The 25,535-nt window shown below is 35.4% G+C and overlaps 3 protein-coding genes across 6 annotated transcripts; 1 reads left to right on the top strand and 2 right to left on the bottom strand.

The window, feature by feature from the left end:
- Window positions 1-35: 35 nt before the first annotated feature.
- On the bottom strand, window positions 36-8,020 carry LOC136411566 (uncharacterized). 2 transcript variants are annotated; one of them, XM_066394186.1, is made up of 18 exons: window positions 7,100-7,976; window positions 6,914-6,964; window positions 6,082-6,217; window positions 5,628-5,891; window positions 5,255-5,574; window positions 5,147-5,195; window positions 4,827-4,997; window positions 4,443-4,698; window positions 4,240-4,327; window positions 3,375-3,595; window positions 2,868-3,064; window positions 2,415-2,611; window positions 2,233-2,335; window positions 1,926-2,094; window positions 1,421-1,612; window positions 932-1,158; window positions 477-587; window positions 36-326 (listed from the first exon to the last, which is right to left on the bottom strand). In XM_066394186.1, the coding sequence occupies exons 1-18, from the start codon at window positions 7,786-7,788 to the stop codon at window positions 78-80; spliced, it is 3,690 nt and encodes a 1,229-aa protein (XP_066250283.1). In that variant the 5' UTR covers window positions 7,789-7,976; the 3' UTR covers window positions 36-77. The 2 variants fall into 2 exon arrangements, with proteins under 2 accessions (XP_066250283.1, XP_066250284.1); XM_066394187.1 differs by lacking the exons at window positions 36-326; window positions 477-587; window positions 932-1,158 and having other exon boundaries at window positions 1,425-1,612; window positions 1,922-2,094; window positions 7,100-8,020.
- A 421-nt stretch (window positions 8,021-8,441) lies between these two features.
- On the bottom strand, window positions 8,442-20,189 carry fab1 (fab1 kinase). 2 transcript variants are annotated; one of them, XM_066393714.1, is made up of 24 exons: window positions 19,732-20,189; window positions 19,447-19,636; window positions 19,088-19,340; window positions 18,824-19,027; window positions 18,330-18,547; window positions 16,399-16,614; window positions 15,597-15,785; window positions 15,290-15,525; window positions 14,739-15,006; window positions 14,387-14,637; window positions 13,870-14,331; window positions 13,376-13,647; window positions 12,985-13,133; window positions 12,744-12,900; window positions 12,579-12,686; window positions 12,160-12,397; window positions 12,015-12,107; window positions 11,513-11,708; window positions 11,101-11,267; window positions 10,749-11,047; window positions 10,022-10,272; window positions 9,644-9,967; window positions 9,313-9,474; window positions 8,442-9,076 (listed from the first exon to the last, which is right to left on the bottom strand). In XM_066393714.1, the coding sequence occupies exons 1-24, from the start codon at window positions 20,029-20,031 to the stop codon at window positions 8,880-8,882; spliced, it is 5,400 nt and encodes a 1,799-aa protein (XP_066249811.1). In that variant the 5' UTR covers window positions 20,032-20,189; the 3' UTR covers window positions 8,442-8,879. The 2 variants fall into 2 exon arrangements, with proteins under 2 accessions (XP_066249811.1, XP_066249810.1); XM_066393713.1 differs by having other exon boundaries at window positions 18,824-19,030; window positions 19,732-20,188.
- Window positions 20,190-20,419: 230 nt separating this feature from the next.
- Window positions 20,420-25,260, top strand: LOC136411717 (uncharacterized). Of its 2 annotated transcripts, none has more exons than XM_066394388.1 (9): window positions 20,420-20,590; window positions 21,167-21,324; window positions 21,410-21,551; window positions 21,897-22,093; window positions 22,201-22,331; window positions 22,386-22,560; window positions 23,048-23,490; window positions 24,096-24,327; window positions 24,648-25,260. In XM_066394388.1, the coding sequence occupies exons 2-9, from the start codon at window positions 21,167-21,169 to the stop codon at window positions 24,841-24,843; spliced, it is 1,674 nt and encodes a 557-aa protein (XP_066250485.1). In that variant the 5' UTR covers window positions 20,420-20,590; the 3' UTR covers window positions 24,844-25,260. The 2 variants fall into 2 exon arrangements, with proteins under 2 accessions (XP_066250485.1, XP_066250487.1); XM_066394390.1 differs by having other exon boundaries at window positions 20,421-20,590; window positions 23,048-23,484.
- Window positions 25,261-25,535: the final 275 nt, after the last annotated feature.

Genomic DNA, 25,535 nt, shown 5'->3' with positions numbered 1-25,535 from the left:
ATGAAAAACTCTAAAATAAAAAATAAGTCAACAATATTTTTAATATAAATCTGTTCATACAAATTTAAAGCACAACGTTAAAGACTTTCGGCACATGCACTGTCGTTAAACGTCTTGGGACCAAAACGCGATCCCAAACAATTTATCTTCCGGATTCTAAGGAATCCAGCTTGATGGCCGGTAGCGTAAAACATGCAGGCCTCTCGATTCGGATTTGTAGCAATTTTCCTTATCGCTAACAATGGATACTGGTCGCTGCTGTATTGTTGGGTGCTATTTATTGGCCCTACATAGTTAGCCGAGTCATCATTTTTAGCCAAATTATCCTGAAAACACTTGAAACTTGAATTTATTATAGTATAAATATACATCGACTAGCAATGATGGTATTTAAAGGTCAAACATTATTAAAATTTGACTTGGTTGCATTGCCTGCTGCAGTGATTAATCTACTGCCTAACTTCATCAATACTTACAAAAGAATAGTCCATAAAAACAATGTTATAACTATCGTGCTGATCGTTAATCGGATCAGTGGCCCCATCAGCAAAACGACCTTTTCGCACCATTTTTGTCCCAGTGAAAACCTGTGAAATAAGAGATATTACAATTTTCAAAGGATTTATATCGAGCGTAATAAGTGCCAAATTAAATTCAAATTAATTGAGTGTCAACCTTTTTGAATATATTGTATAGATATTATTATAGAAATGTCCAGAGGATATTGGAAAATACTGTTATGGCAAGGCACTGGCGCAGGTAAAAACAGAAAACGGGTCTATTGTCCCCCTAATTCTGAATGTAATTTATGATGTCTGTGGAAAAAATTGTGAATTTAACAACATAGTATCCCCAGGTAGTATACTTCTTTAATTTGTATGCTATTTTTGTTTTTTTTTCTTATATAAAGGTTACATTGAAAACCGCTTACCGATTTCCGTCTACTGGTTCTGTATTTTCCTTTCTTTCTTTTGTCCGTGCCGCTGAACATCTTATGCGCAAACATTCCCATTACCTCTCCAGCATTACCTCCCTGTACAATCAAATTCAACCAATCATTAAAGCAAAGCGTGTTGATGCCTGAACCCGAATAGGAAAACACTGACGACCCTGTATTTATAACATCTCTTAACGGATTTGAATATGTATTGGCGTAACCTAGAAGAGAAACGAAAGAAATAGCTTTAAAATAACCGAAGTAATAGATACGTTATCTATATACGACGTTATATACGATAAACTGTGCTGAAAACCCTATAATTTCTGTATTTAACATTTTTCCTTCTCGAAAAATGCATAGATAAGATCTATAATACTCTGATTTTTAGCTTTTAAAGACATTCAAACAAGATCAATTTTATTAAAGTATAATATTCGCTAATTCTCTCGGCGACAAGAACCAAAATATTCAATAACATACCTGCGAAAAAGTGAGTCTCGTCTTCTGGTTGCAACGCCACCGGCCAATTGGTCAGCCACATGCCCTCGGTGGCATGTTTTCGCTGACTGAATATTTTGGTCTGTTTGAATAAGTCCCAGTAGATAGATTGTTTATCGAGTGAGGTGGAGAAGCAGTAACGATTCCCATCGCCATAGTGTAGCAAAGACAGACCTATGTGAAAAACGTTAGTGCGAAAGTTAAACCTTTGTTTAATAAAAAAAAGTATGTCTAAGCAGTTACTGATTCAAATGTCATTTACTCATTATAGTTTACAATTAAGATTTATTTAATGTGCCTAATACATAAGATGTTTCATAATATAGTATGTCACTGTACAAGGAGATCAAAACAAAAAGAAATAATACCCATATTTATACCCACGATCTACGTTATAATGCCATTTCCTAACCATTCCTGAAGACCTAATCATAAAACCTGAGACACTATAAGTATCTAAGCGTAACAGACTAATATACCTACCTACCTGTTATACAGGAGTAGTGTGCTTGGAATGTCAAGTAAGGAAAAACCGTTTGTACACTAGTATATATCTCAGAATGAGCTCCATGATCAAACAAATTAGCTGATGAAAGATTATAAATGGCCAATAATCCCGAAGAATATCCTACGGCCACATATTTATGGCCTGTAACCTGAAACAAAATTATATCTAAGGAGGGAACAGACTGCAGTACATTCGAGACTCGACAATGTCGACAATACCGGTTTTTTAGATTATTATTCTCATTGTTATTTATTAACAGGTTCTTTCCTTCCTACCACCTACTGACCTTCGTCCAAGATATTCGAGTTGCATAATGCTCGTGATCAAGTGAACTGGTTCCATCTTCGAGGCGGAGTTTGAGAACAGGATCTCCTTTATAAATCAATCCCCTGAAAGTGAAAAGAATCATTTGTCACCGAAGAATTATGATAACAAGGTTTTTATAAGTTAAAAAAATACACTACGTACGTTTCGTCTTCTTCTGCCACGTTATCTATACTATAAACGTAGACAAAAGAGTCAGATGTAGCCACGGCTAACAAACCCAATCGACGGGTGTTCTCTGTGTCAACATTATCGAAACAACCAGAAGGGCACCACTCCAAATGCCATACGGGACCTGTGTTTAACGCCAGTCCATACAAGAGAAATGGTGTAACAATCTCCTATAAATAACAATCAGAAAAAAATATTTCCTCTACAAGAAAGTGAAAGAGAAAAATGAATAATTAATTCACATAAAATATTAACTGACTAAAAACCACACTTATTTCAAGTATACTTAATGGTCAAACCAATGCCAGAATGACCAAATGACGTATACAGATCTCCTATCTTTTTCTATATATAGTAAGGATGATACAATAATGTTCTCCTTCACAAAATAACATATAAAAGCAACAAAGACTTATCTGGACTTACCTGTTCATAGTTCAAAATCCCGAAATTCCAAAACTGCACAACACATGGTTCTCGGTAGATCTGACCTACGAGATACTCCTTTCTGGAATCGTTAAGCACCGAAACAGCCAGTATTTGGTCCCTATCGATTTGATTATGAGATGTGGGAAGCCATGCCAGGCTAGTGATAGGTCCGCCACAAAAAATAGTGGCTTCATCTAAAAGCACAGCGCATCAAATCCAATGTTGAAATCTCAGGAAAGGAAAATCAAAAAAGTAATAGTTGGCAGCAAGTGAGAATAACGATTCAAAATCATGTTTCTATGAGAGCGATAGTCTGAAATTTGTCCATCGTACTGAAAGGTGGTTTCTGTAAAATGTTTTCACAATTGTAAAAACGAAAATTTAATTTTTATTTTTAAGGTTTAACAAACGTTTTAGATTTTCATCGACAATCTGAAAATAGCGCTAATTTGCCTATCTGAGAAGCAACGGATTTAATTTTCTTTGTATGTAAACTATATCTACCTCGATGAAATAGGCGAGCTTCAAATAAATCCAGTTTGGTGAACTCTAAATCGTCACTGATACTATCAGTGCTGGCCGAGTCACATGTCACAACGGCAACATCATACGACTCGTAGTTTTTGGGCAGGTACTCGTTTAAAATATCGCCATCCAGAATTTCCCATGGAGATTTGTTTCTCTGTGAATCGAATATGGGAAAGTCGGTGTAATATTTGTCACAACTGCAAAAAATAATTATTTATCTTTAATAATATTGAACTAAGTTATCCCGTTTGAAATCAAAAGACCCAGTACAAAAGAGAAAGTATTTCATGACTAACCATATTTTTTACGAGAGACGGCTATTAGTTACTTATACAGGGTGTATATATATTATATATATATATATTATATATATATATATATATATATGTGTCCTTGTGTGGTTAAAAGATGTTGATGATCGCGAATGTTGTAAGGAACTCTTTTATTTTAATCTTGACAACTACTTAAATAAACTAATTTGACAAAAAGTAACTATTCACAAAATACTCTAAAAAATAATAATAATTGGTGGTTTGCCAGACCTACCTATGACAACAACCAGATTATAATACACCTATAATGAACTAATTATTAATAACGTAAAACAGGTACTAACAATTAGCACCTGAACTAAATTACGTGCACCACATATGTATATATATATATTGTTTTTATTATATGCCGCTCACTTTCTTCAACTTGTTTACGTTTCACAGTTCTCTCATCGGTAACTAAATTTACCAATTGCTTGTCATGTGTTCGAAAGAATAAGAATGTTGTGTGACTTTTGAGCGATTTATCTTTTCTACAATAATAACTAAAAAAGTTAATTATTACTTACAAATTGAAAGTCCAATTGTAGGCCTGAGGGTACTGCGGTAAAGGATAATCCCACTTTAAGGTATTCGCCAGGAATAAGGGAGGTATCACTATAAGATCAAGTACCAAATTTAGAAAAAAACACATACTTTTATTTTACGCGCAGAAAGGAAGGAAAGCCAGATTTTTAAGGCGTGTCACAAAGCATAATTGAGTTGTACTTACCCCTATGATCATTGTCAAACACACAGCTCTTGGCCTTCAGTCTAAGCAGTCTTCTTTTCCTTTCAAATTCGTCATAAAGCCGTTCACTTTCTCCGTCTTTTTCATCGGTATCATCTTCTTCATCTTGAAGTGCGTTTTCACCATCGAAAGAAAACTCGTCATCTGCTTCCTTTACTTTGTTATGAGTTTTGTTTATGTGCTCAACAATTACGTTTTCCGTTAAGGTCCATGTTAAACACAGTTTGCATAAATAGTACTAGAAATATGTGAAACGCGAAAAGTTGGATGCATTTCGCATACTGGTTGGAAAATATCCGGAAATGTACCAGGAACTCATAAATATGCTACTTTTAAAAGTAGCATATTTATGAATGAATAACCTACCAGATCGGGTTTTTTGTCGCATTTTTCCAAATGTTGTATCGTGTCATCTATGGAGGATGTCGTAAACGGGCAGCCGGTGAATACACATGAAAAGTTTTGACTAGAGGATGCATTCTTTTTTAGCTGGCGTACGATGGAAGAATCGTTGAAATTGGGTTCGCTGGTATATAACTGAAAAACCAATAACATATTGTCTAAAAACTAAAAAAAAACATTTTAGATAAAACATATAAAGCAGCTATCGGTCTCACTATGTAGGCTGCCAACAAGCCAACTATCAAACTTATTGACCTTTACATAATCAGTCAAATGTGACTTACCTTCGAAGTTGTGCCTTCATCCTTCATGGTCTCAATTACTTGAAGGGCCCTAAAATGCATCTCATGTAAATGATAACAGAGAACTTATGAAAGTTGTTAGTATCTCACTGCAAGGCTGCTCTCCTTGGCCCAAGTTCCTCGGCTTCCATGCGTTCAAGCTCGTCATTATAAGCTTTACGCGCAGCTTCAGCTTTGTTGTGCACTTTCATGTGAGAGTCCATGCTCACGGGCAGCATCTTTCTCCCACATAATTCACAAGTGACCTTTGCCTGCTCCGCATTCAATCCGGACCACTGGCAGACACCTTTATGTGACAAATAGCCCACAACGGACTTCTTCTGTTCGCCGCATACTTCACAAAAAAATGGCTTCTTGGATTTGTACAGAGAAGTCAAAATTTTCATGACCAAATCGCGGTCTTCTAGGTTCTGAATAAAAATTTATCTAGTGTCAAAATATTGACAGTAAAATTCTCACTTACCAACGGAGTGTCCCCCACTCTCCAAGCTAAATTGTTGTGTTTTTTATATCGATGCAAGACCCATTTACCCTTTTCCAATTCCTCATTGCAGATGGCACATCGGACACGCCCTTCCGAATTAACCACGCCCCAACACAATTCCAAGTGAGCAATAAATGATTTCACTGTGTTATGAGTCTTTTCGCACTTTTTGCATTTCAAATATTGTTGTTCCTCAAGCAGTTGTTTCAAAGAATTTTGAATTACACTCGGATCTAAGATATCCTGAAAATATCTCTAGTCAAAATTTGGTATGACGATTTAAATTGACAGATTAAGAATTTTAACAATGACAAGTTGAACAACAAAATGCAGAATAGAATATAATGAAACTATATAGCTCGGGTTAACCATTCCGTAATTCGTCTTCGGTTTAGTATATTAGCTTAATCTTGTATAGATCAGATATACATACCATAGCAGGATTCCCTTTCCTCCAAGTCAAATTATAATGTTCCTCTCTTTTATGGCTAATCCATTGCAGATTTGGAATAGTTGCATTACAAACCATGCAAACTGACTCACCAGATTCATCAAGTAAGGAATCGACACTGATACAAATAAAACATTTTAGATTTTCGTCATTATTTTCATTAATTTGACGAAAAGTGTAGAATTAATTAAACAATTCAACAAAATATGAGGAATTCTATAATTTTTTTTACATTTTATATATTTCTTTATTAAACTATAGTTTATATAATATATATAAACATGATCAAAAATGCAACAAAAGGCAATTTTTAATGAAAATAGCAAATATAATAAAGCATGGATAATGCTCTCCAGTTTTAGTTAAAGATTCGACAACAACAAAGAAATGTTAAAATTACACATTTAACTAATTCTAAACAAGTTTTTAGCTGTCCCACTTCATCTGGCACTTAGTTTATATGCAGTGGCCAGTGACTATAAAAAGTTTATTTTTTCCTTCAATTTTCAAGATTTTATCTGAAATTTCTCCATATTTTGGCAAAAAAAAGATGTTACACATTATAAGAACTGTTTTATTTAAAATTGTACTTCTCCATAATTTCTTAAGATTTTCAAAGAATTTTTTCAAATTTACTATGAGAGATCCTCAGAATTTTAGTTGTATTTTACATAGCTACCACATATTTTAATTCTTCCTCAAGGACACATATATATGAATTATTCAAATTAAAATTTAAATACATTTTTTAAATTAAAGTGAATTTTCAGTATTAATGGTAGCTAAATGATAATTAAATGTTTAAATAACTTACTTCAATGGTAGTCGCCCTTTTCTCCTCACTACTTCATTTTCTGATCCTTCACTGTGTTTAAATATGCAATAAAAAAAAAAACAAAAAGTTAATAGTGCTTTTAATTTGTAAAAAAAGAAATCTCACAAAATAAACAAGTATTAGAAAAAAATCTAGTACTACCAAGAAAGCAAAATTTTCACTTACCTATTTCCATCAGCCCTCTTCCCTAGAAAGCCTTTGAAAACCTGATTTAACATTGTTAAAGTAGCTGAGTTCTTCGGAACAGTAACAGATTCTAACAATTTTCCATCATTAGAGGCATTATTCATGTTAGAGCTTGTCCCTGCTTTACAAGAAGATGGGTCAATATGAATGGGAACTTGTTTTAATACCTCCTTTTTCTGAGATCCTCCTGCTTGCTTCTTTATGGCAGAAGTTTTATCTAGCTCTAAACTTTCACTCATAGAATTATGAATAACTGCAACAGACTCATCTATCCCTGAACCACCTGATGGCAAGAAGATTGTCGTATCCTGGTTTTTACGGGGCCTTCCTCTTTTTCTCTTCATTGCAGGGCTTCCACATTCTCCTCTCTGCTCAGAACTATGTGACTCCTTTATGGAATTCTGAATACTTGCAAGAGAATCTTCCATCTCAGAACTATCAGATTCTGAGAGGATTTTAATCTTTTTACAAGTTCTTTTTCCCAAAATGACTGAGGTTGGTGGTTCATGAGGTAATTCCAAAGGTACTTTTTTGGAAGAATTTATATTTTTTTTAGGTCTACCTCTTTTACGTTTTAATTGAGTAGTCTGAGGTACGCTCTTACTTTCAAATTCTTCTATAATTTGGTCATTTGTAGATGGTGAAATGCTGTTGGCAGTAGGGCCCATAATGATGCCAATCACGTGGTTGCAGTATAAAGAATAGAAAGGAAGTTTAAATAACTATTTAGGCGTTTTTCAAAAACGATTTCCTAGTTCAACTGCTTTTTTCACTTAACCATCAAAGACCATCTGAGACACACTGAGTTATAATTACTGCTTTAAGTGGTGTACAGAATTTTCCCTATTCTGTGTTCGACTTAATTATCCTTATCTATCAATGATTTTTAATAGAATTTATTCATTCAATTATTAAAAATGTTATACTTTTCACTTCAGCAAAAATAAAAATGAAACTAACACAAACAATAAGGTTAAGTTTGATAAACAGTAAGTCTAGGCAGTATTAAGCATGTGTAAAAACCTTGTTATTGCTGTCAACGTCAATGACGTTTTTCTCTGTATAAACTTTGAGGAGTTTTAAGAAAAAGACCATACATTTTTTTTTCTTATTATGAATTAATTAATGTAACGGATGTTTCTCTTATAAGGCTATTTCTATGTTTCTTTAGTGCTCAATAAAGCTTTCAGTGTTTTTTTCGGGTAGCAACTGGTTAAAAATTAAATTCAATAACTCAAAAATACATTATATTATTCACATAATATAATTACCTAATCTTATTAAACAACATGCACGAGAATTAGCTAATAGAACATGATAGGCTTGTTCCAACCCATGAGGGAGCCGTTCTAGGTTCGAAAATCTTCTGTGCAAGTCACATTTTACTTTAAAGATTTTTGGTCGAAACGTGTAAAGTCTTGCCCAGAAGGAACCTCCTTAAATCGTTTCAAGATTGTTTCTTTGAGAGTTCAAACAAGCCTTATATCACAGTAGGCTATGCCGGGTGCTTCTGAAAGGAGATCGGTCATTCCAAATTTCCATTATTTTCAAAATGATATTTTTTTCCAAAACGGCAAATTTTGAACAGATTATTGGGTCACATAAATATTTCACTTTCAAAATTGTGGAAAAATTTGGCAGGGAAGTACAAACCATTCTTCAGAAACACTTGCGGAATGCTGCTATATTACATCTTAAGGAATGGAGTAAATTTCGTATAAAATATATTTATAGTTATGACTTCTGTAAGTAGATAGAACTAAACATCCAAACCTTTCCCCATGCCGGCATAGTGGTCGGGAACCTCCAGAAAGTACCTGTGCATTGCTTCGATGAATCGCTTCTGGTATTCCTCCGGTGATATTATCGTGGGCAACTTGCCTTGCCCTCCCAAAATGCCCGTTCGCTTGACCATAGTTTCTAGCTTTTTATCCCAAGTGAACGTCCTGATGTAGTCTGCAAGCAATAAAGGTAAAATATAATCCACTACAGGGTGTTACAAAAAAGTAGACTAATCCGCTAACCACAAAACAAAAATAATACGACCTTTATAAAAGTTTGGTACACCCTGTGTCCTCTAACCTCCTTTATTTAGTTTAATTGAGTTTGATTTAAGACGCTATAAATATGGCTAACGCTTTGGCCTACTTTAATGTACATTCTGTATAACCCACGTTAGAGGCGTTATTTACCAATTATTCCCAATACGAGTTCCCTGTTCGTCGAATCCAAACCCACTAACAGCGAATAATCCATAACGGATTGGGTAGATAAAAATTCGGTATCATTATGAATAGCTGCTAATAATACTTCTTTGGAATGAGGTAGGACGTATAATGGATTGTCGCATGTCACTGAAAGAAAAGAACGTTCCAAGCTGTGGTTCCTACAATCCGATATGATAATGCGGCCTATGCCCAAATACATCCTTCCCTCTTTATAGTTTTTCCTTTTATCTGCCTTTCGGGTTCCCATCTCCCTTTTACACCTCTAAAACATTCAAAAACCTAACCAAAATCTTACTTTTTAAAAGATTTTCGTCGTGCCACACAATTTCTCCTTCGCGATTGTCAGGTACTACAAATCGATTGCGCACCGATCCCTTCAAATCGAACTTCTGCGACACGTCCCTTTTGTAAAATAAATTATCCATGACAAGGAGATAGCAATGATGCGGAGCATTCGTCGAATTCTTGTAAATTGTCTGGTACATTCCCACGATTTTACCCAAGAGAGTAGGTTGCCGCGTGTGAAAACACTTCTGCATGTATGTGAAATAATTTGAGGAAGATTCAAGGAACATGTGGACCTCCGCCCGCGGCATTTCCTTCAAAATAAATCTATCGTCTGTAAAACTATCTATTTTAGTCAAAAATTCAAACAATGACCGAAAATGGGTACCGAGAGTCTTGGCAAAGCTGGAACCAGACTTTCCCCCTACAGCATTCCACTGCACCGATCTGCTTAGAGATCGGATGTACGACTCTTCCCCACCCGGAATCACGGAAAAGCGCAGTTGCGCGAACTTATCGGCCAAATATATGCGACAGAAGAAATTGCAAGTGTTGTCCTGAAACTGGATTTCGACGTGAGAATTCTTAATTCTCTTTTGGTCCTCCAGTTTATCCGGCGTTGCTGCTTGCTCCGTCTCACTAAATAGCCCCTCATCAATGAAAGTCTCAGAAACTATATGAACGACAATGACAGTTCACAGTTTTTTCCTTAACATAACGTCTATATAGAATTATACTGTCGTAAGTGTCAAAATTTTGAAAACTGATATTTCTTTTTTTCTTAAAGAGTTTAACACTAAAGCTTCATAAAAAATATCGTATGTAATAAGTTTTTTCTTTGTTAATGTAAAAAATTTGGAATTACGTAGTCGTTAAATAATAATAATAATCGTAATAGTACAGTTAAATATTTGGACCTCATTGTTTCTGATACAGGTTAAATGTACATACGACAGTATAATTCTATATAGACGATAAGTAAACAATTGCCAACTGTCATTGTCTTTACTATATGTTACTCATTTTGTTATTATTGATGTGTCGGAACAAATATAATCTCACTTCAATTCCATAGTCATTATTCTACACACCCCTTCTTATTTTCCCTAAGTTACCTGGAGTCGCTACCACTGACTGATATCGCAGGATAAGTCAAGTCCGTCTTAGAATCTTTGGTCCGCAAAAATCCCAACAACCCGCTTTTCTCGTCCTCGATTCGTTCGGCGTTGTTTTTGCGCCGTGTGAGGGGACTAGGAGTCTGATCCAAATTTTGAGTTTTCTTAGCTAAAGAGTCCTTATATTCATGCGAATTGAGGGCGTATGCTATGATGGAGCTGAGTTCGGTTTCGAACACTGGGAGAGGGCCATAAACGCCCGCAGGAAGGTTGTAGTGTTCTTCCGAAGCAAAGGGGCTCTGGAAGTAGTGAAATGGTATTTATTTTTTAATATTGATAAAGACTGAATTACTTGGATAGGGTTTAATTGGCCTGAGGAAGGAAGCAGTTTGTCCAGAATATGTTTAACGGACTTCTCCTTCTTGATTTCCTTTTTACTATCGGTGAGTTCCTCAATATGCAACATTGCAACTGGCCCGTCACTTTGGCTTTTACCTGAAGATTCATCCAAAGAATCCCCTGAAAAAGAAACCTTTAACTCGTTGTAATTCAAATAACTCTACTGATTATTAGAGTTCAAAATTACGTTAAAGAGGGATTTCGTAACATCCAATGTACCTTTTCAAAAGTGTGTCGCTATAACTTTTATTGTTTTACATCAAAGTTATAGGTATATATAATTCACATAGGATGTAAATAGTTGCAAAATACAGGCATAAGTCTAATATAGTGTAGTATATATAAATAAGAAATGCACAAAGTACCTTTTTCAACATCTACCGTATCTCTCTGTGAATCGATGATGCCCTTCTCCGTAACTTCACTAACGGGACTCTCTAATTCGGGCAAAGATGACTTATCTTTCTTATTTTTATCTGATTTCCGAATAGCTTCTATTAAATGTGCGTTCCATGTATCTACCAATTCCGATAAAGACATTTTAATTCTGACAACGTTGTCCTGAAAATATACACGTTCTATACATGAAATTTATTGATAATCACCGATGTAGTGGAAAAAATGAACGTAGCAAACAACTCCCCACTAAAATTGGTTCTATTTTTTTCATAGAAGGACGCCATGTATTAGTGCCTCTATGACGCCGTTTTATATATCAAATTTGATGTCAAGAGGATTTTATCAAATTTGACGTATGATCATATGAATATTGTTAGATATAGATTGGTTTGCGATACGCAGCGTTCTTAGTGGTAACGAAATATGTCTTGAATAAGAGAAAAAAGTGTTGTCAAATTTGATTCTAACCTTAATCTTCCAATAGGCCTGGACAATGTTAGCTTCGCAAAATTCCTTATTCTCCACACTTGGGGAAGTTAATTTAAGCTGTACCTCCTCTACCTAAAACGCCCATTTTTACCAAGAAATCAACAGGAAAAACATCACAAACTACCTTTTGTTTAAACAAGGCCTGTTCTTTCGTTAAAATCTGTCTTACATTCCCTACTCCCTCTAATTCTTCACTGGGAATAATCGATACTTTGTCCAGAATTATCGAAAACAGGTCGTGCCCTTTTAAGGCTAATGATTTTCCTTCTTCTATCAAAGCTTCATGCTCCGTTCTGACGTCATATACGATTTCGATAGAGAGAGGGGGAAGCGATATTTCCCAAATGCGAATCGGGGAATATCTTTAAAAGGAAAAGTGAGTCATTTAAACTACATAACTACAAGATGTAATGAACAGATTGCACGTAAGATACATGAGGAAAATCATTGGTCAAGAAACCACTTAACTACGCTTGTAAATTATTTTATACAATAAGGTGCGCATTTGTGTTCAATATGTATTTAAAATGCAAGGACTCTCACTTGAAAGAAGCAACATAGTTCTTATAGCCGAAATAATGGAAGTGATCGTGATGCAAGCTGTGGTTGCACGGAGTTTGGCCCCTCCGGTTGAAAACCTCTCCGTGGAACCTGACAATGGGATTTATTGTTTTAATACTACAGTCTCGGGCATTAATAATTACCTACCTCAGTTCTAAATATTTGGCGAACGAATATGACCAGGAGTCGGCTGATAAAGGAACCACCGGAGATACGCTGGTACATTTAGTGCACCAACTCCACATAACTATATCTTCTTCGGTGTGCTCATTTTCAAATTTATTTAGGGAAACAGTCACGCTACCTAAACGCAATGACGTATCTGACAGTTACTTGATACTTGCCAATGAATCGAACCAATGGAAATATCAAATGTCAGTTTGTTTACCTGAACTGTGAACGAAGCGTCTAACGTGTTTAACCATAGGTGTCGCACATGTTTTAGACGGGCACGAGTAGCTCGGCCTAAAACAGTATCGCTCCAGGAAACAACCCAAAGGGATGTCGTTTTTGCCATAAAAGTCCATATAAACCACCCTGAAACAATATAGTTGGGGAGATGGTTATGATATCCTCACATTCGCAAGCACAATGTCAGGATGTTAAAAAATGTTTGCATGATTACTTCAATACTTCAAAACGATTTTTTTTCAGTTATTCTGCAAATTTCAAAGAATTTCAGTTAGGTATTCTCATATTCATTAAACAATTTCGACATAATAATCTTTAAGAAACATCTTGAATTTTCCTTTTTGCATGATAAATTAACATACCCTTACCAGGGATTAACACAAAACGCAGGTGCATTGTTGGACTCGTGACTGAAACTGTGAAACAAAACCGCTAGTCTCTGATGATTCATCGGATCCAAAACGTCTAAGAGGCCTTTTTCGGTGGAAGATTCTTCTTGCGTTTCATTTGCGCCCACATTCAAAACCTCCTTCTTCGGATACTGGCCACCACATGCTCTAAAATGCGCCAGCATGTTTTGGACGTTGTTGTCATCTATGTTCGTGATTTTAGCGTTGAGGAATGGATGCAGTACTCTTAACTTGAAGATGAAAAATAATCAAGAAAACAGAAAAAAACGGGATTCGAAAATCCCCTTGAAACAGTTTAAAGATGAATCTCGTGACAATTTCGGTTTGTTGAATCCCAAAGAACTTTGCAAAATTTCTGAAACTTTTTGAGGCTAGCTCAGGGAATTATCTAATTTGCAATTTGACACTTGAACGCTAGGGATTGAGAGTTACCAAATATATAAAACACTTACATTTTTCCTATTATATTTCTCTTCCACATCAATCTCAACGGTCTTCCACTTATTCTTTATGGAGGGCTCAAACTGGTCGCTATAATACATATTGTTGAAGAAAAACCTGCGTAATTTGCATCTCCTGCCAGTATCTGTCTCCAAATAGGGCGTTGGAAAGATTATATAAGGTGATATGCAGAGTATCGTGTCGTCCAGGTGTTTTTTAAAATTATTAGAGAAGGGCAGCTTTTCCACGGTTAAAGTCTCGGTTTGACGATTTTGCATCACTTCATCCGAGGATTGCAGAGGATCGGAGTTGTCGTTTACAGAAAGAGAAACAATTTTCTTGGTCTCCATCAACTGTAAAGGATCTGAGAATTGTTCTGTGAATTTGGGGGTTGATTTTCTATCGAAATCTCCTTTTTGTTGCTCGGAATATTTAGTATTCTCACACAGTTTACTATCTAAAGTAGTTAAGATCTACAAAATCCGAAATTTCATTTAAACTTTTTTTTTTAATCTCATGAATTCTTACCTTGGATTTAGCAGACTGCGGCGAAGCCTCGCGACTTTCATCTAAAAATTCCATTCTGGAATTGGGAGGCAACGCGAACTCGTCCATCAAAAACGACTTTTCCAGCCTCCAATTGTACGCAGCGAATATCAAAAATGAGGTCACTTTCTTCACCCGTTGTAACTCAGCTTTTGAATTGCCTCTCAACAAGACTGTACCACCCAAATAAGGAGCCACAAGACCTTCGAAAAACATCAAAGTCTTGTTGGTATCTGAGGAAATAAAAATGTTTCTAGAATTGTTTCATTAAATTCAGACAGGAACACAAATACATTATTTTTGCCCTAGTTTTGATAGGCACTCATGAACTTACCTTTATCAATATTAAAGCTCTTCAAATAAAATCGTTTGCAAGTGCCTAATTTGGGTATACCGATATGCGCATCTACCGAAGCGACTATGTCCGCCTCAGTGCATCTGGCAAGACGTTCAAGAATGCTGCGTTTCACATTATGGACGAGGGTAATTTTATGTTTACGCAGCATATCTTGCGCCAAACGTGAAATATTCTTTTGCACCAAGACGATGTCCGGACGAAGGGCGGATATCCGCGTAACTAATTGACGCAGATACTCCTGTTCCTGAAGAGAAAATAAACAGTCCGATAAGCTGAAAAAAAGAGGTTTCCACTTCACAAGAAAACCACCAATTTTGAGAATTTTATGACAAAAAATGAAAAAGGTAAATTTCAGATTACATGGTAGCACTTCGGTCGAAAGCATCAACTTTACAAATGAGAGCCACAACCAGTTTTTGCTGATTATATTCTTTTTTATAATTTTGTTAAAACATATTTTCATATTTTTTACAATTGCATTTCGGGAAGAAGCAAATACCCATAAATATAAGTTAAAATGTACTTACCTGCATCAAAACCGGTTCCAAAGACATCAACCGGCCCTCAGTGCGCTGATAAACAATAGAACATTCCAGAAGTAAAATTCTAGGGCTTTCTATGTCCACAGCCATCTCCTTATGAGCCACATTTTTGCTGAACACAATACCGTTGATCACAGATGTGTCCGATCTGCTACCACCAGGCAACTTTTTCACTTTAGCATAGTATCGTATATCTAGTTCTGTCGCGTCGTGGTTTTTATCTTCAACAAAAACAAACATAGAAGAAATACCAAAAACTCAACTTTCTTTCCAAATTAAAGTAATTCATTACCTGGTCTAATAACACTTGCAATATCTCGAGTAAGCGGAATTAATAGATCGATCCAAGATAGTGAAAGGCCTTTTGCTGACAATAGTTGCTTAAGTAGGTTCAGTTCGTGCTGCTCATACGCCTCTGTGAGTAGTTCATACGCCTCTTTTTCGCCATTTTCTTCTCTAAGTGCCGATGCATTAAACCAGCCTGAAACAACGTTTGGAAGACAATAATGATAAAAGTGAGAATGCCTGCCACCAATATACTCAGATATTGAATATTTTGAGTAGGTCGGAATTATTGCAATTCTAAATAAATTCATAACACAGACTGTATTCACCAATTGTGTCCAACAGAACAGAAAAATAATAACTATAGCAATATGATAATTTAGGTCACAATCAGACTGCTAGCACTATGATACAGTTGTTATAACATTTCAATGCAAAAAGTTTAGGAATATAACCTAAAGAAGTAAATGTAGTGTGAACCTGTACAAAATCCCTTATAAAGTATGACTTACTGCATTTGAGAACAAAAAAGCCAGTTGAGCTAAGATGCTTAAACGTGACGTGAAAACAGAACACATGAGAAATTGTAGATGATTAAATATAAATAATTTTATCTTAATACACCAATAAGCTGCGAATTTAATATGTATGTTAAAAAATAAAACTTTAATTTAATCAGGGAAGTACTGATAATAACTGCGATTGCATATTCTTTAAATATAATTGCATAACCTGAGTTGAAGAGCAGAATTATCAAGAAACATTTTACATACCAAAAATAGTTTCACATAATTTGACATCCATCTTACCAGATTCCGGAGCCAATTCTCTCTTCTCAGATGGCCTCACGACGTTTGTTTCCTCATGATTAAATTGCTTGGACGGCTCATTGTCCTCATTTTGAATGGGAGATTCTGGCGGCCTGGACAAGTAGACACTGCTGGCTTTCAAGTTTAAATTCAGTTTGTAGGAGTTTGATGTGGATAAGCCTTGTAAAGGCGGTGACATTTGTTCATTATCTGAATCTGTAGCAGAAATAAATAGACGTCTATGACGTTTATTTCATCAAATATTATGTAACATAATAATATAAAATAATAAACTCTTGTTGTACTAGAGGTCTTTATGGTTCAAATTTATGTAAAGATGAATGTTAAATATTCACCTCAACAAATTACTTCAATTAATTATTGATATTGAATTTGATTGACATTATACTATAGGAAGAAAAGGGCATTTAAATGAATAAATTTCAATCACAGAACTGCAGTTTTATTAAATAAACACTTAACTGTTACATTAAAGGAGAAATATAAATATTTGTACTTCTTGACACAACTCCTATAAACAAAAATTGAAACTATTTGTGTTCTCAAAAATGTCAGATTTAATCTTTAAGTAAGTACCAAAATCAAATTTTTATATTGAATGCTACATTATAATAACTCTAATAATAAAACACACTTCATTTATGTAAACCCATTTTGCCACTTCCAATACTTAGCACAGGCCAACATTATAACAAGAGTACACCCAAGAGTTCCAAACAACAAACAAGGATTTTTATTCAGTTTAGACTTCTGGCCCTTCCCGTGATTTTCAAACTCCACTACTCTTTCTTCCAATGACTGGAGACAACCATCCAAACACAGAACAGCAGGTTCAACTGTTATGTAGCAAACATCCAAATCTTCCCTTCTTAATGCACAAGTCAGATTTGATAAATGTTTGTTCAGCTGCACCTTAATCTGACTCAACACAAAGGACATATACTGGGCATCTACAGTAAGGTCTCGTTTCTTTTCAGTGGAAATTTGCAAGTTTGCACAATTATTTAGAATTCGCACTCTAGTCTCTGCATCATTTATTCCTATTGCCTGCAAGTCCTCATCTTCTAGGATTTTGAGAACGCACGTATCTATGCCGTTTTCTCTAAAGTTGTTGAGGTATTGCTCTGCTTGGCAAGCTCGAAGGATTGTGTCCAAAAGATCCATTGCTACTATAGTTGTTAATTTTTTGAGTTATGTCGTGAGTTCTAGGGTGATGAATTAAAGTTAATTTTGCAATGCCGCTAAAAATACCTTTAATTTCTGTGGTTGATTTAAGTAGAAAGTTTTGCAATGAAAACAGGAAAATGTAAACAAAGAATTAAATAGGAACATAACCTCAATCGTTACCGTCAGTAAGAAGAAAAGACTAATAGACGATATCGACATATCCCTCGTAGTTTAGACCAAACCACTCTCTGATTCAATGTGATTCCCAGTCACTTTAAGTCTGTGAAAGCCAAGCAACGTAGAACCCTGGCGGAAGTGATTAATTATATAAGATATCCTAGGAAATCCCGGATAAAAAATACTATACGGGACCCTGAGGTAGAAATTATTAATTTATTCATGCAGGGTGATAAATGCTAAACGACAAACACATTAGCGAGAATACAGAGACTATTTAACTTTTCTGAGGGATTATGGATTCACTCTTCTAAACGCACATATCAAAATTGTCCAGAATAATACAGGGTTGGTTCTATTAAAACTATGCAATAAAGTTGAACATTGCATTGACATATTGTTAATATTAGAATTTTGAATAGATATTCTTAGCTATAGACATTATTTCCGTGCCCAACGACATTTAGACCTACTGGCAGTTATGAGTTATGTGAACTGCGCTAATCCTAATCACTGGGATTTAATCCTTCGCAGCTGCCAATAATCTAATTCTAGTCTATTCCTACCTGTATTGCTCGACTCGTGGGGAGTTTGTTGCACCCAACTGGGCTCCTCCTGCGCGGAGAGTTCGAATGCAGAACTGCGCAGTTGTGCGTAGCTGCCCCCAGCAAACAGGTTGCCTTTGCGATAGCGGACGTAACCGTCTACAAAACCACCTGACTCGGAAAACGACTCTATGTAGGTGCCTTCTAGTAGAGCTTGCGCTAAAGCTGCCGCTTGAACTCTGTGGAAACGGTTGAAAGGGAATATATAATAACAAACCGTGAAGAGTGGATCGCCAGTAACATAAATAACAGGTGTAACATGAATCTATTAGTGGAAAATGCCTATTTGACAATTGTGACGTTTTCGAACTAATGAAATGGCCCTTTTTTACCTAAAATAATAATTGGTCGTTTATTTAGCCAATATGCATTGTGATCTTGAATTATTTTGCTGGCAATAAAGCTTAATTTTTATGACCGTGAGAGTTCGCCATCTGTCTTCAATTTCGAATTACCTTGTCTTTGCTTTCTGCTGACAAATAAGCCAGTCAACTAACTCAGATCCCAGAAAACAATCGGGATAGGTTCTAAGTCGATATTTAAAGATTGAGAAATTTATCCCTGTTACTGGTTTGCAGATGTCGTCGTATAGATTTCTCAACGAGGCGGAATTCTGGAGCGCTTTGCATCTCTCCTCATTGGTGAGATATGTAATTGAACTGCTGAAAGAGAAGTTTTTTAAGTTAGTTGAAAAGCTTTCCTAAAAAATCCCTTCTTACCTGTCAGAAACAAATGTTTCTTCCTGATATCCAACTGATATTTTTCTCCTCAGGCTTTCAGTTCCTTCTGACACTGATAGGCCAGAGTTGGGAGATAACTCATTTGACAACAGTCCACTTGGTGAATCTCCAAATTTGCTTTGCAAATTTTCCTGTAAAGCTTTTAAGTCAGCTGATAAATTGGCTCCAAAATTTGAAGATTGAAGATAGGAAAGGACCACCTTGCAACAATATGTGCAAACCCTTAAGTCACCTAAAGACCACACAACCCTTGTATTGTTTTACAAGCCTAAATTGACACAACTTCAAATTAGATGTATCCTTAAAATATATATGTATGTATGAGTATAAGTACTAACCTGTACATCCAAATATTTTTCCAGGGATTTGCTGGTAGCAGCATTGGGAGCAGAAAATCTGCCCACACACTCTGCAATGGTGTCTTCTTCTAAATGTGGTAAATCTCTCTGAACATTCATAACACTCCTTACTTACAGAATCGGGCATCCAATACTGTTTTAATTCTGTGTCAGCATAATCTTGTAAATTCTGAAGTAAAAACTCATCATGGTATCTACATATTCCAAATAATAATAGTGATTTTTTCTAGTTTGTATAAGTATGTAGTGGTTTTAGATACATACATTGGTTTTAAGGGCCAGCAAATTACTTATCCTCTTCAGCACATTTGGCAAATTTCTTCCTTCATTTAAGTCAACAAGATACATATTGGGAACAGGGCTATCTAGGCATTGGACAGTTTCCTCGGCCCATGTTGGCACTGCTTCTTGTGCCGATGAGCCATTGTCAGAATCTGGTTGATCATTTGCCCTGCTGCGCTTGAAAAAATTAGATATAAATTGGCCCACACTTTGGGGCTTCTCCTCTTGTTGCAAGGGAGCGAATTCGGTCAATTTTGTCGGTGATTGGAGATTTTTGCTCATAGTTTCCACTACAGTGTGAGAAAAAATACCTTATTGGAGTTACATCGAAAGTTCACTATGCAGCTACGTATAGTATGAATTTTTTGCTTAAATGTAATGGGTGTAAACCTGCTATATTGGGGTATACACTATGCCACTACTTGCTTAATATTTGCTGTTATTTACCCTCTAAAGCAATATAGGAACACTTGTCGTAAAACTTCCAAGTTTGTTGATAATTACATTTTTTTGCGTTTGTTTTGACATATTTTAATTTTGTTTTAAGTTTGTGGTTTAGCTATCCAAGCTCTCGGATCAGGTATTTATCTTTCTCTTACACATTAAAAACAATAGTGAAGCTTGAAACAAAAGCTGTCTTCCTCTACTATGTCCACTACGAGGGCCTGACCATTGAGAGTGAAGTGAAAAAAAGTAGGGTTAAGAGAAATTAAAGTTTTTCTTAAAAATAAGTTTATTGTTTCCGAAGTAATTAAACGCGGTAAAATTACTTAATAAAATTTATTTTTGTAAATGATATATTTCCCGGGGTTAAATTGCTTTGCAGCAGAAATTATTCCATGTGAGTTAGCCCTTTGTGCCTGCTTTGATTAAATTAAAAGAAACTCACATTCATCAGGTCTTGAGAGGAGGAATTTTCAGAGTTTCACATATTTTATACCCTCCCATTTTATACACGTTGATCTTGTTACTTTTCGTTTTTCCAATAATGTTTTCCTAGATTCTGAAGATGTTGGCAGATTTGTCACCAAAACATTACCAAGACTTTTTCTTTTGAACCTTTAGTAAAGGGTGAATGTTATTCTCAGTCAGTTTTAACTGAAATCAGAATTCAGTTCCACTGCTCTAAGAAAAAAGAATCTGCTTGAAACATATAGAGCATATCTGCTTTAATTGTCTTGAATTCTTAAAGTGTACTAGTCGCTGTTTTACCCATCTATGACTAAGCTCCTTTACTTTTGCACTGTTAATTTTAATCCAGTGAGATTCTGGGCCCATTTGATTAAAATTTACTGTTTATTTAATATACAAGAAATCAGTTCAATAATAAATATGTCAGTTATCAATTTATCACCTATTAGTGTGGTAGCAGCAGTGCATAATTTATTATAAATCTGTTATTTGAAATTTTGACTAGATGAGTACTTCTGAGTCTCAAGTGGAGTTAGGCTCGAGCCAGGAGTCAACTGCAGAGCAAGGAAATTCTTCAGGAAACCCTGAACAAGGCCAAAACACCACTACTAATCATGATCCAGAACCAATGGATCAGGACGTATCTAATGGAGTACAATCTGGGCAAGTTCAGGTTCACTATAGTTGGCAGTAGAATCTCAATAACACACAGTGTTGAAATTATTTATTATTTATTTTTAACTTACAGCAATTCTCGCCCTGTAGTTGTAACATCAACTCCAGAACCAACCGATGAAGATTCTGAAAAATCTGAGTTTGAACCTAATGATCAACAGAGCTTTTTTGACTTGTTAAGCTCAGATGAAACCAGTCCTGATGAAGATGAATCAGTAAGGAATATCTATCTTAAATATGTTTCCTTCTCTTATCAAATTCTTTCAGTTCTTGTAATTTTTGCAGAATTTTAGAATTTTCTAAAATCTGGCACAAATTTATTTAGGGCCATATTAAAACAAAACTAATTATATTTCAATCGTGTTTTCACCATTTCATTCAACCCCTTTTATTCTTCCATTTAACAGACTCAATGATAGATTCCAAGTTCCAATGAAGGACTATTACTAATCTGCTTAATTCATTACAATACAGTATAATTTAAGTTGTTAATTAGTTACAAGAAAGTTACTCCAAGGTTTTTATTAAAGTAAAGACATTTTATTATTTTTATCACAAAGACAAACACTAAGTCCCAATATCGAAAGAAACACATCTGGAGTGACAACATCCGAAAGGAGAATATTATACCACTGGAATATACAGGGGAATGTGGTATCAAAGGGCTGGACAAGGACAGGAAATATTCTGCCCTTGAGTGCTTTCGGTTATTCGTGGATGACGATTTAATTAATCTAATGGTGACGGAAACAAACAAGTAAGTTAATACTTTCCCAAAAATTTGCATAAATTATTGAGTAATACTGAATAGTCCTGTTTAGGAAAAAGTTGCCTAACGATTTGATTGTTTTATACTTTCTTTAGGAATGCAAGAGCAAATTTCGTCCGCTACGGTTATCACGAGGGATTCCTCTCGGGGTGGTTGGACGTAGATTTCAAAGAAATGACCCAGTTTGTCGGGCTGATCGTTTTCATGACCTTCAAACGTTTACCTGGTGAGTTTAGCGCATTTTACATTTGTCGAAAAACATATTTTCCCCATCATCTAGAGACGACCTCATACTGGAGCACTGAGAGATTATACTTCAACTCTGTGGCTTGTAGGGTGTTCACCCAGACCAGATTCCATCGCATATTAACCTTTTGGCATTTCGGTACCGATGGGACTGATGGTCCTTTCGCGAAAATAAATCCAGTGATAAATCGACTAAATGAAAACTTTAAGTAAGCTATTATAAGTTGCTAGAAAAACAACAAATCGTAACAAGCGAATTTTACTACAAAACGTGAAATTGTACAATTTAAAATAGCTCGCCGGATTTTCATAAATTGCAGACAAGTATCTTATCTTAAATAAAGTGAAGTATCACTTTCTGCACTTGTAAAGTAAATAACTATATGCAGGAAAAAGCATCTGCTTTCAATGATGGATTAAAGCTCATAAACATCCCTGTAATTTATTCTAGCAATGGTCACCTTAGATTGATGAAGGCAATTTTTAAGTGTACTTGAAGTTAAGGTACACTTAGGTAGAAAATTCCTGTGTTATTTGCCATTTAAGGGTTGCTTAACTTTAAGTATACTTAATAATTTTGGGCAAGCTGCCCTTAGAGTTTCAATTTATTTACTAAAATTCGCTCAGCACTTTTCGTTTGACTCAACGATTTAATTGTCCAAATAGACCATAAAATAAATCTTTTTCATTCGTTAGCAAATATAAGGAGCCCGGAGGCATTCTTTATGTGGTCCGCAGTACTGTTTTCCTTAGGAACAAGTACATTTTCGAAAATCAACCTCTAGGTGTACCCAAAAAAGGGACGAAATTATTGAAAGTTATGGATCAGGACGTGTACACTTACAAACTAAAGATCTTGAATCGCACCGGGTGTAGAAGGGAAGAGACCAATCGAGACATTACTAACCTCCTAGAAAGTTTCCTTGACAAGGGCCGACTTGTCATTTTCCACAATCTCTGGATATCAGTAGACTTGGTGGATAAATTACTGAAACGCAAATGCCACTCTATAGGCATGATCAGGAAAAATTCCAGGGGAACTCCGAAGGAGCTGCAATCTATGAAAATTGAGAACGGAGAGTTGTGCGGGTACCAAAATCCGCAGGGCGTGTCCGTGCTCAAGTGGCAGCAAGGTAAAGGTTAAGACTCGTTCCTGAAATTTTGTTATTTCCTAGAGACTTAAAACCTATGGAAAATCCTGAAACTTAGAGAAATTCGGAGGAATTTGAAACACTGCAGGATTCTCTAAAATCTCTTAGACTTTTTTCAATTAAAATCAGTGTATAAATATCGAGGCAACAAAGGATAAAGATATTCGTACTTGTTCTAATAGCAATAATTCATAACAAATATCACTTCTTTTACTATTTTTTGTCATTTTACAGTAATAGCGGAAGATCATTAAAAACATTTCGCAGAAGGCGATAAACCGTAAACCTAACGCAATTATCAAGGCCTTTACCGTTTATCATCAGCTAATGAATGTATCCAAGACATGGCTATGATATCTCAACAGTTATTTAAGGTTTAATGATCACCATTACTTTTTCCAATAGGCGAAAAAAGTTGGGTTTTTATTTGACGAAGATGCAAATGCACTACCTTAGCTTTCTTCACAGCCTCATCTACGATTCGTTAATGCAATATTAAATTTGATCATTTTTCGTATATTTAAACTAATAAGTATTTCACACTGCCAATGATTTCTAGAAAAAATGATAAAAATAGATTGTCATAATTGTAGGTGCTCCTTATTTCGGTATTACGACGTGTCACAGTCTCGAAACAGTCCCATCGAATAATAAACAGTCCTTCAGATTCTCCCCTCCGAACTGTTCTTCACTTCCACCATCTCCGACAGATGAACCTGCAGAAATACCGAAATTCTTAAGAGATATTTCTTTAAGCGAAAGAATTTTCGATGGACATGAGAAATTCACCATAAACACATCTCCACTCAACGAACAGGTGAAATGGTAAGTCAAAATCACTTTTAGAACAGAAGAAAGATTTTAGAGTTTTATATTCAATGAGGATTCTTGTGGGTTTTTAGTCAACATTTGAATTTCAGTAAGTTAATGTACCTGACTTTGTAGTGTCCCATTTTTCTCAAATTTTCAGAAATTGAGTTATACAGCAATCGAAAGGTTGCAATTTCTTTTGTAACCTTTGAAATTAGAATTGAGATCTGGCAAGGAATTGCATCGTTTCATAGCCGGATTTAAGATTTTCACCTTTGTCTTAAATTTACTGCTAAAACTGCAGAGTTTTTTTATATAAATAGTTAATTTTTCAGGTACCAACGTTTAGCTTGCGACGCCTTAGCAAACACCGCCACCATTAACGCTTTAGTATTGTACAAAAAACTAAACAAGGAAAGGATCAAAATGTGGGACTTTCGCGATAAACTCTTTAGGGAGTTGGTCGATATTAAACAGCTACCGAATATATCAAGCGATGAAGAATTCGAGGAGCCCGATTTGGAAGACTAAATCTCGGTTTGGAAGGTGACGCTCTCCTATTATCACACATTGACTTATATTAAGTTTAATTGTTTGGTTCGTTGCGGCCTAGAAAGTGCTTATTACACACTGTATATAAGTGGGAAGATTTTAACCGAATCAAGCTATTTCATTGGTGTAGAAAACTTTCCAACTTTTAAACGGGTAATTTCACTAATGGAATTGCGTCACTTTTTCAATATAATGACCGTGAATGGATATGATGAAACGATGATAACATAATGTTCTTTTGAAAGCGTTATAAAATAATCAATTGGTCTGAAAAGTTCCACATTCAAAATAGTTTTATTTTAGTTACTAATAATTGATGTAGTCTTTGTTGCAATTGTTTAGTGGTTAAGTAACATTGTATTATATTGCAGATTTTGCTAAAATAATTCATATTATGGCTTCTTGTACGCTTGTTTGAAGGAAAAATACACCTACGCCTATGGAAGTTAAATATGTATGTTGTATACGTTTGAGGCAAATTTTTTGTTTTATTGTGTTTTGAAATAACGTTTCACACAAGTGGCGGTTGTTGAAACAGTGGAATTACACACTATTCTCAGTTAAAACTAACACTGAACATAGCATTCACCCTTTACTAAGGGCTTGGACGGAAGCCCTTGCTAACGTTCCGGTTTTCTTCCTTCGCCGCTTTCGTTATCCGTATTAAAGTC

Source organism: Euwallacea similis, chromosome 10, assembly GCF_039881205.1.
Source record: "Euwallacea similis isolate ESF13 chromosome 10, ESF131.1, whole genome shotgun sequence".
NCBI lineage: Eukaryota > Metazoa > Arthropoda > Insecta > Coleoptera > Curculionidae > Euwallacea > Euwallacea similis.
The sequence above is the reverse complement of the archived record's forward strand: the minus strand, read 5'-3'. Positions and strand labels throughout refer to the sequence as shown.